This window comes from Syngnathus typhle, linkage group LG4 (genome assembly GCF_033458585.1).
Source record: "Syngnathus typhle isolate RoL2023-S1 ecotype Sweden linkage group LG4, RoL_Styp_1.0, whole genome shotgun sequence".
NCBI lineage: Eukaryota > Metazoa > Chordata > Actinopteri > Syngnathiformes > Syngnathidae > Syngnathus > Syngnathus typhle.
The window spans coordinates 10,350,567-10,362,721 of record NC_083741.1 but is presented as its reverse complement, the minus strand read 5'-3'; the positions used below and the strand labels follow the sequence as shown (position 1 = coordinate 10,362,721).

Here is a 12,155-nt window from a genome sequence, read left to right as displayed (position 1 = left end):
CTGGCAACCTAAGTCTGCTTGCTAACAAATTTCATGACAAGCATTCATAACAATAACGCTTAGAGAAAAAGCACCACTCAATGCATATTTTGTCAAAACAATTATTATACAGATTTTACTTAATCATAACATTCTGCCGAGTTGACACACGTAGGTCGTTTTTTGCATTAGACAAGCAGCAAGTTCTCTTTTTTAAAGCTTGCTTACTTACTTGACAATATCTTCAGATGCCTCCAGACCAAACTGGTGCTGTAACTGCTCCAAACACCATTGCAACAAATTGTTTGACATTTCACCACGCGAAGTTTTATGATAATCCAAAGATTGCTTGTCAAACTCAACACAGCTGTGTTTCTACACGGTGGAATTAAAGGACACACAATTTGTGGAGTGCAGCACGAAATTCCTTCCTGAAGAAGATTAGCACAATTTATTGTTCCGCACAGGAACAGAACAGGCAGAAAGACTCACATTAATCTCAATGCCACGATCACTACAACTAACTTTGTTGCATCCAGTAGATGGACAAATGATGTGCATAATTGCAAAACATGTGGTCCTAATATCTTCAATTGTTGCTAATACATTTTCAGCGCATGTATTAAAGATCCACTATCGAACAAAGGCTTTGAAGCAAAAAAACAAAAACAAAAAAGCATATTGTATTTTTCACTCAGTGCAAACGTGTCTCTTGCATAACAATTTCCATTCAAGTATGGCACAAAACAGTAGGACACGAAATGCACTTCTTCCTGACACTCGTTCACAAAACTAGCCTCACTTAAAATATCAATATTATTGTGTGTCCTGTATATTATGTATATTATTCCAAGGCATAAAATGTATAGGCCTACTCACGTTGTCGTGTGAGTGCAAATAAAAACAAAAAAAACATTCCATCTAGTGGTGAGTGGTGTTATTACAACCTAAAATGCCAGTCAACCCACGAATATATCCGGTTTGGTGGTTTCCCAAAATCACATGATCAACACTTAATTAATCTTTTTACAATGGCAACTATTTATAATGTCATACGTACCTGTGGCTAGAAGGCATGTCTCTGGAGAGTCTTTGTTGCTGAAAATCACCGCTACAGTCAGTTTTTGTCATGATGCACATCAGTCCCTTTCACCAGCCAAAAGTGTCTTGCAATCTGGGTTACCCACTTGCTGATGCGAATGAAGGGGTGACTCGATGCCAGGGCACAGATACGTTACAGGGCTCTGTTTTAACCATCCGCAGAAAATCAGGAAAAGACGAAGAACATTATATAGCTACATCTCCACAGTTGTGTACTACTACTATGGGCATAGTTGGGCATTTTTCAGTTGGATGGCCAGGGTGACGCCTCACTAAAGGGTGGCCATACAAAGCATGTGCATGAGTGTACATCATTTCCATTCTTCAAACCCCTCTCTGTAACCAGGGGTGGAGCTATGTGGTGAACAGGGGTGGCCGTGGCCAACCCCACATCTCGGATAAGATTGTGACTCTGACAATTTTCACTTGGATGCAGTCTTCTTATGCGCTCTGCCACAAATAATTTATAGTCCATCCATCAATCCATCTATCCGTCCGTTCGTCCATCCATCCATCCATCCATCCATCCATCCATCCATCCATCCATCCATCCATCCATCCATCCGTCCATCCATCCGTCCATCCGTCCGTCCGTCCGTCCGTCCGTCCATCCATCATCCATCCATCCATCCATCCATCCATCCATCCATCCATCCATCCATCCATCCATCCATCCATCCATCCATCATCCATCCGTGTGCATAAAAAAGCATGCATATTAAATCCGTCTATAAGTCAATAACGTCCATTCAAATAATTTAGACTGTATAGAGTATGTGTACATTTATTATTACATATTTCATGCAAACGTGTAAACGAATCCAAACGTTATTAAAAGTAATCAAGTTATATTACATTGATATTATGATACTTGAATTATGTTCCTAACTAGATTTCTTAACAGGTAACTCGTTAGTGGTAATTAGTTAGTGTATAAAAATACTTATTTAAGCAACACTCCCAAATCTAGTATTTGGTGATCCAAGACCAGAATATACTGGTTTTAAAAGACAACGTGCTTGAAAACGGAAAATTCTGAGCTAAATGATGTCAATGTTTGCCTTCACTGTGGCTTCAGTTTGGTGCCGACACAAAAATCCCCAAGGTGAACAGGACAATGAATAGCAAGAAAACGAGAAAACAAAGACGGTCGATGACAAGAGCGGCAAATTTCCAATCACTGCGCGTAGTCTTTCCCTGTTGCTGCTCTCGGAAGCGTTTGGCAATATAGCGTACTTCATCAAGGATTCTGGCGATCTCTGGTTCATGGCTGTGAACTGCGGGGCTCGGAACTTTGGTAAGGAGAACCTCACCCTCACCAGCTTGTCCAACCAACTCAGAATCAGGTGAGGCCGGTTGAACCATTCTGTCGTTGAAGTCCGCACTGTCCTCAGTAGGACGCTTCATGCGCAGAAACCAGGCACACCAATCAAAGAGGACCACACGGATCTTTGGGGTCAAATAAAGACAGATAGGACATGTTCACATCAAATGCAATGCAGGATGCCATCAATCCACTCGGCAGCTCGTTCAGTAATCCAAATGTGTGAAAGACAGTATTGTCAGACTTCACAGTAAGTACTGTATACGTAGAGATTGGTCCATCTTCTAATTTAATTGGTGATTGGCTACAAAATCCCGACCATTTCACGCTTTTGCTGTTTGGAGCATCTTCATTCATATTTCTCCCAATTAAATACATAGGGTTGGCATTTGGTTAAAAAACAAATAAGGGTATGCTGTTTGGTAAAACAAGGCAAAAATTATGAAGTTTTGGTACACAGCATTATGAAATGAACACTTACCCACTTAGGCATCTTGGCTCCATGAGGGTCATGATGGTGAAATTGTAAGACCACAACCGTGACAATCACAGAGAGTGTAACAATGACCATGGTGATGATAAAGTACCGAGCTAGAAAGGTGAAAACAGGAGAAAATCATTGGTGATTCAGACATTCCTCATGTACAGTATGCATCTCTGTTCAGGGTCAGAAACTGGAGGCGGTCCCTTTTGATGTATGACATTGGCAAATTGTGCTTCTTTTTCTCATTTCATGAGCCCGTTTGCATCGAGCGGTACAGAATACCATGCTGCTCTAATATCAATGTATTTATTTAGGTGAAATAATGCAGCTGTCTCCATTAAACAGACGTAAATCCATAAGAAAAACAATAAATATGAACTTTAAAAATCAAGTATTCTGTCACACTATTTCAGTTTTGACTGATGTACATTTGAAAAAAAATCAATGTCTTTCAATTGTGGGGGGAAGACGCTTTTTAGAACCCACACAAGCACAGAATAGAAAATAGCGTTGTGTGAGTGAATTTACAAACGTGTGAGAATGAGTGCAGAAGTGAAATGCAATATCTCAATCAATTACAATATGAGACAGATCTTCTAAAATCTGGCTCAACGCAAAGTCTCAATCAATTACATTGTGAGCCAGGTCTTTTTAAAAAATTGTCTCATTGCTTAAACTTAACTGAAATCTTTCCAGACATCACCACCACTTACCTATGAGAGGCACTGAATCCGAATTGGCAGGAATCACATTTGCACCTAACATCATCAAGAGTATGAGGGACAGCATGACCGCAACTCCTGAAAATACCAAATTTAAGTGAGCAATTCAAATCTAAAACTGCAGAGCCTTTGCATTCAAATCTAAAACAGCATAGACTTTGCATCTTACATACAAACATGAAAATGTTTTATTGAACAATTTCTTTGGGACAACCAAAATTATTTAAGACCCTTAAAACTGTTGGTGAACGTCTTTGCGACCGTTGACGATCTTGAACAAAATTGAATGTACGTGTCAAGTGACGCTTAAGCATAAACCTTACGTGAGATCATTTGCATTGCACTATCATAAGTTTCCATCTGATTGAAGAAAATACTACCAATGGAATGTAAACACTCATTTTCATGTACCGTATTTTCCGGACTATAAGGCGCATCTACAAACCTCAAATTTTCTCAAAAACCGACAGTGCGCCTTATATATGGACTAAATTCCGGCCCGCGGGCGAAATGTGTTGTGTGATATTAACATTATTGATATATTGTTATTGTTTTCACTATTTCAAGTTATTATATTGTGATTGCATTAATGGGGCACCTTATAGTCCGGTGCGCCTTACATATGGACAAAGTTTTAAAATGGGCCATTCATTCAAGGTGCGCCTTATAGTCCGGAAAATACGGTACAGAGAATTTGAATAAAACTAAAGTGCATTGCTCTACCCAGTGTTATCTTTTCCCCGGAGTCAGCAGGGAGCAGGAAAACAAACAGGGCCAGAATGGAGATCAGGATACAGGGGATGAACACATGGAGTAGATAGAACAGACTCCGTCTGCGCATCACTATGGTGTATGTGACATCGGAATAGGGCTCCTCGCAGCACTCATAAATCCGGCTGTTCTTCTTTCCCGAGACCTCTGTGAGACCAAACAAAACATACCTGAGTATCACAGTGATGATCTGTGATGTCTCTGGCCTACTTCACATCAATTTGTGTGCTTCGATATCATCAAAATACTCCAGAAAATCAGTTTTTGCGTCTGTGCCTCTCTTGCATCAAACTGACAGGAACTGAGAGGAGACGCTTCTATTGGCTGGAAAGTTAGTTGGCTGTGTTCACACCCACAAGGGTGCAAACCGCCCATTTATAACAGAAGGAGGAACACTTTGTGCCAAACTTGCACTGAGCACAAATATCAAGCCAGATGTGTTTCTCAATACTCCATTCGCAATTTTACTGCTCCTTTGCTGCAGGTTTCATCTTACACAATGTAGTTTGACTCTCCCTTTACTGCTGCTTCATACTTGCTCATGACTTCACCCTTAACACAAAAACGGTCATGTGACCAATACACTGGGTTCATCATATTGTGGCCTAGTTGGAGTTCAGTGTTGAGTGACATTAACTTTGTACAGAAAAAATGTGATATTTGTATCGACCAATTAATTACACGAGGCAAAGTTGAGGGCAGGTTACTAAATTTCAAGAAAATGTTTCTCAAGTCAAATGTAATCACATCTCAAGAGTAACTTCAAATCAGATTTTAGTGCCTTCCCCTCCACAGTCTTCCTCATCAATATTAGATATTTTATGTATTAGAATTTAAGTTTGACGTTCATTTTAAACTATTCTCACCAACAAGCTCCCACTCTCCATTAGGAACGTATTCACTTATGACCGCCTCGCTCATTGTTAAGTCCAAAGACCAGGCCCCATAAGTCCAGGAGCCAAACTTGAGGTCACATTTTTGGGTGTCAAAGGGGAACCAGCGGAGATCGACATGGCAGGTGCTCCTAAAGATCGCTGACAGGAAAATAAATGTGAAACAAGGGTTAATAAACAACAGACACATCATGTGAAAATGATTTTATCTTCTCTCGGCTAAAGGAAGCTGTGATACACTTGAAATAAAACACGAGCTAGGCTGACAACTTCTGGAGTTAAGTATTGCGAGTTAATGATAATATTGCAGTGAAAGTAGTAAATATTCAAGAGGCAAGCATTGAGAGTTAATGGTAATATTACGGTGAAATTAGTTATTATTCAGGAGGGAAGCGTTATCCAAATTCCAATCCATTTTCAAGAAAAATATTAGAATGCAGCGTTGAACAATGTCCTTTTGGTATCATTTATCATGAGCTTGACGTGGTGCTGCATCAAGCACGGAATAAATCGAAATAGAAAAAGGATACGCAGACCAATCAATTACATTGTAATTACAGACAAGGGAGAAGATTACCAAATAATTTTAAACAACAATCGATAACTACATGACTATTATAGACGATCTGATAAGATAATTGTTTCCAGCAAAGGTTCATGTGCGAGAGTTGAAAAGGAATTTGTTTCTGACACAGGTAGTCAATAGAGAAGGAAACTCAGTCTCAGCTGCCATGATATTAATTCAAAAGGCGAGACAAAGCAAGAAAATGCTTTTTTTAGGGAGAGGGCAGACAGGATAAGTCGTCCATTGGTGAAGGCAGTAATCACTTGCTCGACTGGGAGTTCTTCTTTTATTGCGTGCAAACACACTCTAAGACTTAGAGCTGGGGTGTCAAACTCATTTTTGTCGCGGGCCGCATTGTAGTCATAGATTCCCTCGAAGCGCCAGTATGACTGTCAACCCAAATAAATGAAATCAGACTAGTGGAAACTTTTCCAATATTTAAAAAAGATGATTTTTAAAAGTTAAGACAATTTGCAATTTTAGTAGGACATAAATTTAATGCACAATTTGTCTTCGCGGGCCACAGAAAATGATGCGGTGGGCCATATCTGGCCTCCAGGCCTTGAGTTTGACGCCTGTGCTCTAAGGGGATGTCAACCTAAAAAAATCATTGTGATCATATGCTATGTGCAACCAAACTCGTCGAAACACAATGTTCTGATTAATGTTTTGTTTGTGGAATATGAATCAAACAGGCAAATTCAAACTATTTCTATCCATCTCAGGGGGTGACTATTTTTCCACTTGCAAGCTGAGACGTGATTGGTTGTTGTTACCTGAGACCTGGCAGCTGTGATGGCAAAATGGCTGCCCCCTGAGATGGATAAGAAGGGGTGAATTTTGCTGTTTAATTCATATTCTACAAAGGCACTATTAAACAGAGTGCTGTATTTAGACTAGTCGGGGCACATACAACATATTCTTTTCATGACAATTTGGGTTTGACTTCCACTTGAAAAACTAACATCATGCACAAATCCATGTTTAAATCCATGCAGGCTCAAAAAGCAAAGCTGAATTGACCTTTGTGCGATTTTCTTTACCTTGAGGTATATAGTTACAGTTGCCTGAGGAGGTAACAACGACATTGGCATCGAAAGTAGTCTCAAATCTTTCTTGTGCACTGTGGATAACATAGAATAACATCCTTGCTGCTTTATTGACAGTACCATTCAAAGGTTTAGACTCACCTTCTCGTAAAGTTTTTGATGGGTTCTGTAAATAGACAATTTCCTCATGCATGCACTGAGTGAATGATGATTGCATATAAAGTTATTGTAAAATGGGATAAAATGGAACCAGAAGGCATATTGGCAGAACTTTTACTTTTACTTACTTTAATTTTGTAATACTGTTTAGAATACTGCCCTGTGATTGGCCGGCAACCAGTTTAGGGTGTCCCCCGCCTGCTGCCCGATGACGGCTGGGATAGGCTCCAGCGCGCCCGCGACCCCCGTGGGGACTAAGCGGTTCAGAAAATGGATGGATGGATGTTTAGAATACTTTCATTTTGACCACACGTATATTGTCACAGGATACATTTTATATGGTATAAAACCATTTGAGGACACAAAACTGCACTGAATTAATCCGACTACTCATACTATTACTACCTCTGCCACTCCTATTCCAGTATTACAGTAATCCCTCGCTATATCACGGTGCATTTTTCACGGCCTCGCTGCTTCACAGATTTTTTTCTCACAGTACATTAGGGCTTCAAAAGAAAAAGACACTAACAGAGCAAAGTCAAGCCGCAGCCGCACTGTTAGAGGCGCAGTGAAATATGCGTGAGCCACAATTTGTCCTACTACGTAGTATATATTTTGTAATGATGATTAAAATTATTATTTTACTGTAGTTATTTGCAAGAAAGCGTTTACGTCTCTTTGTTATACAAATGCTTGGACCTGAAATTTTTGTTCTTTGGTTTCAATGTTATACCTGTATAATAATGGTAATAAAAAAAGTTTCTACACCACTTATTTCGCCTATCATGAGTTGTTTTTGGAACGTAACCCCACTGTACTAACAGTAATGGACTTTACCAGAATTTGTTGTTCTGTTTTACATTTAGCATGCAGTGGATCTGACAATACTAGTGCCGACTGTACCTGTTATAAAGGACAATATCTGGCTTCCAAAGGGCATCATTATCCAAACGAACAGTGTCCAACTCATTATATTGAGATGGATCCCACTGCAGTTGGTAGTCATTCCAGGACTGTGGAGCAGATTATTATTACTTTTTTTTTTTACCCCCACGATAAACATAAACATGTGCGGTCCTGTGTCTTCAAGGGTAAAGCAGATTGCAGTGTATGAAGACTCAGAGTAAGATAACACATTCATTTTTAAATGGACCAGCCATAACAGTTACATCATATTCATGTATCCATCCATAAAATTGAGTTTAGTTATCCTCCAGCTCCAAACGTGTAGCAAGTACTTATACTTTTACCAAAGTTGTTCTTTTACACAAATATTTGTAGTTCTACTCAAGTATAGAATGCCAGTGGATGGTTGTTTCTCAAAAAACTCACAAGTCAAAACACTCATATCTCAAGACATCACTGTGTATATTTGTTGCAAAATAAAAACAGATACATTTTTGACATTTTACATTCTTCTTTGGCTTTCATAAAAGCATCTGTGTCGCCAAACATTTATGGAAAGTGTTAGAACTTGAAAACCTTACCAATGTCAGCCAAATATTTGTCGTCAACACCTGGCTAGTCTCATCCTGTGAGGGGGGAAAAAAAAGGAATCAAAGTTTTACTTTGAGTTTTATCAGCTCTTATAAACCTTCAGAGTTTAAGGTTGATATTTAATCATGCTGAGCTGGCATTTGATATACTGGTCTCTATTTTTGTGGACAGAGCATGTGCACTCAGGTGCAAAATCCAGTGGACCATGATTTTTGTGTTGCGTAAATCTTGTTTAGTGTGTTTAGTAGTGTCAGGTGAAGAAGTCAAGTCAAGTCTCAAAGAGCTCATGTACAAAATTTGACAATTATTCTCAACATCCCCTTAGGATGCCCAGGAGGGCAAGGAAAAAAAAAAAAAAACTCCAAGGGGAAAAATGAGAAACCTTGAGAAGAGACCACAGATGGGAGGAACCCCCTTCCAGGATGACCAGGCTGCAATGGATGCATAGAATACACAATATAAAACAATTCAAAGAAAAAGTGGATATCCAATTTGAAGCTGCAGGAGGTGCCCTCAATTATCCTGGCAAACAAAACTTTGTGACCTTTAAATCTGCTGGGTTAGAAATTGGACTGACCCCAATTCCACCCGACTTTGTGTTGTTTTGCAAAAACCAAACAAAAACAATTTTTTGGATTGTTTGAATAAACAAATGGGTTGTTTTGTGTATTTTCTTACATACCGCTACAGAGCCTGTTTAGTTTTTAATATGTACTGTATTTTTATACCCAGCCTGATGTGTGTGTAAAGTTTTCATGCGTGGCTAGCAGCGGTTATTACTTAGGCCTGAACAATAATTTAATAAAATAAAAAAGATACACACCAACTCAATGATCTGGGTGAGGTAAATGCCAACTTTGACATTGAGAACCTGAGACTCATTGATGACTGGTCTCTCCCCCGCAATGTTGTGCATCAGTTGTCCAATCAGTCTGTGCTCATTTTCCCCTTGAATAGAAACTATGAAACACAAAAAATGTACAATATATTACACAGGTTTAGTATAAATGATCAGTATTTTCCATTCACACTTATTTGTGTTGAGCTTTGCACTTTGTAAAAATGTTTTTAAATGTGCTACTGGATTAAGTTAAAGCTGTACTGCCTTTCCTCACGACATGTGTCAACCTTCTCTTAGGTCTTCCTCTAGCTCTTTTGCCTGGCAACTTTATCCTGATCATCCTTCTAACCAATATTCTCATGATCTCTTCTCTGGATGTGTTCAAAGCATCTGATCACTCTTACTTCAGCAAACTAGTTAACCTGGTCATTCCTATAGACAGGTTGAACATCTGCTTCCTGTTGTCTTTTTAAGACCACTGTTCACAAGATCTCTAGATCTTGCCTCTTCGCCTATCACTCTTCAATCATAACACAGTTGAAGCTATCTTCCACCTTTTCTTATTTTTCCAGGGTGCTGCATCTCGATTAGTCTTCTTCCCCTCTTTGAACAATTTTTTCCCCTCCTTTACAAAACTTGTTGGAGTCTAGACTAGACTGACTGTGGGGTCATGTTATTAAAAAAAACACTATTTGATATGCAACCAGTTGGAAATTTAAACAAGGATATTGAAAGAGCAATGCACCAGATCGACTGCAAGAAAAAACGATTACAGAACATAAAACAAAAAAAGGCTCCAATGGGAAATATGAAAGTGTGTTGAATGTTCATATTAGCAGCTTACCTTGGACTGTGCAGAAACTCACTACAAGGAGAAGCAGAACATCATAGGGAGCCATGGTGGTGTGGAACAGGAATTAGAGAAGTGTGGACCTCAATGGGCTTGAGTGCTTAGAACAACCGAGTGAGCGTTTCTACGTATGTTTGTAGAATGTCTCCTCCTCCCAGGATATAAACTTTAACACGACACCCCAACTGCATTGAAAAGAAAAATGTGGATGTTGTGCAATGGACTTGTGCATAGTTCCAATAAGATGTTATGTAAGAGATGTTGTGCAGCTGGAGATGAGTGCAGCTGGAGTCCACCTTATCTTCTGCAGAATACATTTTGCAGAAGTTCAAGTTGAGGTGTTGATTGCTTGGAACAACTGAATGAACGTTTCTAGTACGTGTGTTTGTAGAATGTCTCCTCCACCAAGGTAACACATATTATGACAACCCAACTGCATTGAAAAGAAAAAGGTGCATATTGTACGATACACTTGTGCATAGTTCCAATAGGACATTGAGATGAGGCAGCTGGAGCCCGCCTCATCTGGAACTCAGCCCTCTTAATGGAAAACAGATGCCGACGTCGTCTTCACTGACAAACAAGGTTTGCAGTCTTTAAATGTCATGGCAACCAATAATATTTAACACACAGTGCAAAGGTAGCGACAATTTGTTTTCTCCCTTGCACAGGTCAACATCCTTTTAAAACAAGAAAATAAATAAATAAATAAAAATCATATCATGTGTCGGCCTGCGGACCACACAGGCACTCTACAACCAAAACGTAAAATCAAGGGACACTGATACCTGTTTAGCACGTAGCACAAATTTTTTTCTTTTAAAGCGTGACGAGAGCACTGCTAAACAGAACGAATATAACATATATACGTATACGTACATACATTTTACAATAACACTTAACTATCTTTATAAATTTGCCCATGACTTGAGAAAAAAAAGCATGGAGCAAAGTTCCCCCGAATTTTTCATTGTCTGAGCATACACATAATCCCTAAGTATCCTTTGGTCCCAATGCTTATCAGAAAGAATGCACATTGGTCTCAGGCCGGTCCAAAGCCTGAGATCATTGTATAATACATGACCTGTTGAAAATAATCCAAGTACAACAGTTATTCAGATTACATTAAACAAATTGTGTTTTTTTTTTTTTTTCTTTTAATCAGCAATATAATATATTTTAGGTTGACAGTCCTCTGGAAGTTTTGAAGACATCCAAATTATTGTATTGATCGAATTAGTTTCAGCAGAAGAATGAAAATGTGTCAATGAATTGATTTGATCAAATAAGAAGTGTTTGTTGGTTCACAAAAAGGGTACAGCAAATGATTTTAGGGAGTTCCCTTAATCCTTAAATTCAAAATGATTAATAGCAGTCACTTGAATAAGCACAGATCTCATTGAGGCGTTCATCTTTCCTGCCACAATCGAGGTAGAATGTTGTATTACTGTGACAGTTTATACTTGCTAAGGCACACTGGCTTTGTTAGACCAATCTCCTGTGTGGACAAAATAAGAACATGAACCGTTTTTGGACACGAGACGAGTTGTCCCCAACCACCGGCCTGTGGACCCGTACTAGGCCAGGGTCCAGCTTGGACCGGGGCGCAAAAATGAAAGAAGAATAATTAGAGCACTAACGATTTACGGTTATTTCATTTTGAAAAGTAACCAAATTCTTTCCCTGACATCCATCCATGACAGGATCTTGACACATTTCAAGTTGTCTGGATTGTGTCGCGCTGAGCTAGCAGAATGAATGAAATAAATCTATTTAAAAAGTTTCTTTGCAATGGGTAAAAGGCCCAGTGGGGATTCACTGTGAACTTCTCAAGAACAGACTATTTTTATTTTATGCAGATCCATAAAATATTCAAATAAAAAATTGTTTGGATTATAGGTTTTGATGTAGTGTGGT

The 12,155-nt window shown here is 39.1% G+C and overlaps 2 protein-coding genes across 5 annotated transcripts in view; both read right to left on the bottom strand.

The window, feature by feature from the left end:
• The window catches only part of trip4 (thyroid hormone receptor interactor 4), an 84,879-nt gene extending 84,480 nt beyond the window's left edge, over nucleotides 1–399 (bottom strand). For 2 of the 3 annotated variants that reach the window (XM_061275907.1, XM_061275906.1), the window contains exon 1: nucleotides 212–398. In XM_061275907.1, coding sequence (XP_061131891.1) covers nucleotides 212–291 — 80 coding nt within the window. In that variant the 5' untranslated portion in view covers nucleotides 292–398. Of the gene's footprint in view, nucleotides 1–211 lie in introns of all 3 variants that reach the window. The other variant, XM_061275905.1, reaches the window with a different exon arrangement.
• Nucleotides 400–1,848: 1,449 nt separating this feature from the next.
• Nucleotides 1,849–10,443, bottom strand: LOC133153153 (neuronal acetylcholine receptor subunit alpha-7-like). Of its 2 annotated transcripts, XM_061277235.1 has the most exons (11): nucleotides 10,233–10,443; nucleotides 9,371–9,507; nucleotides 8,538–8,582; nucleotides 7,954–8,063; nucleotides 7,176–7,301; nucleotides 6,883–6,962; nucleotides 5,248–5,415; nucleotides 4,334–4,528; nucleotides 3,602–3,688; nucleotides 2,886–2,995; nucleotides 1,849–2,529 (listed from the first exon to the last, which is right to left on the bottom strand). In XM_061277235.1, exons 1-11 carry the CDS (start codon nucleotides 10,285–10,287, stop codon nucleotides 2,155–2,157), a joined length of 1,488 nt encoding a protein of 495 aa, XP_061133219.1. In that variant the 5' UTR covers nucleotides 10,288–10,443; the 3' UTR covers nucleotides 1,849–2,154. The 2 variants fall into 2 exon arrangements, with proteins under 2 accessions (XP_061133219.1, XP_061133220.1); XM_061277236.1 differs by lacking the exon at nucleotides 7,176–7,301 and having other exon boundaries at nucleotides 10,233–10,441.
• Between the last annotated feature and the right edge of the window lie 1,712 nt (nucleotides 10,444–12,155).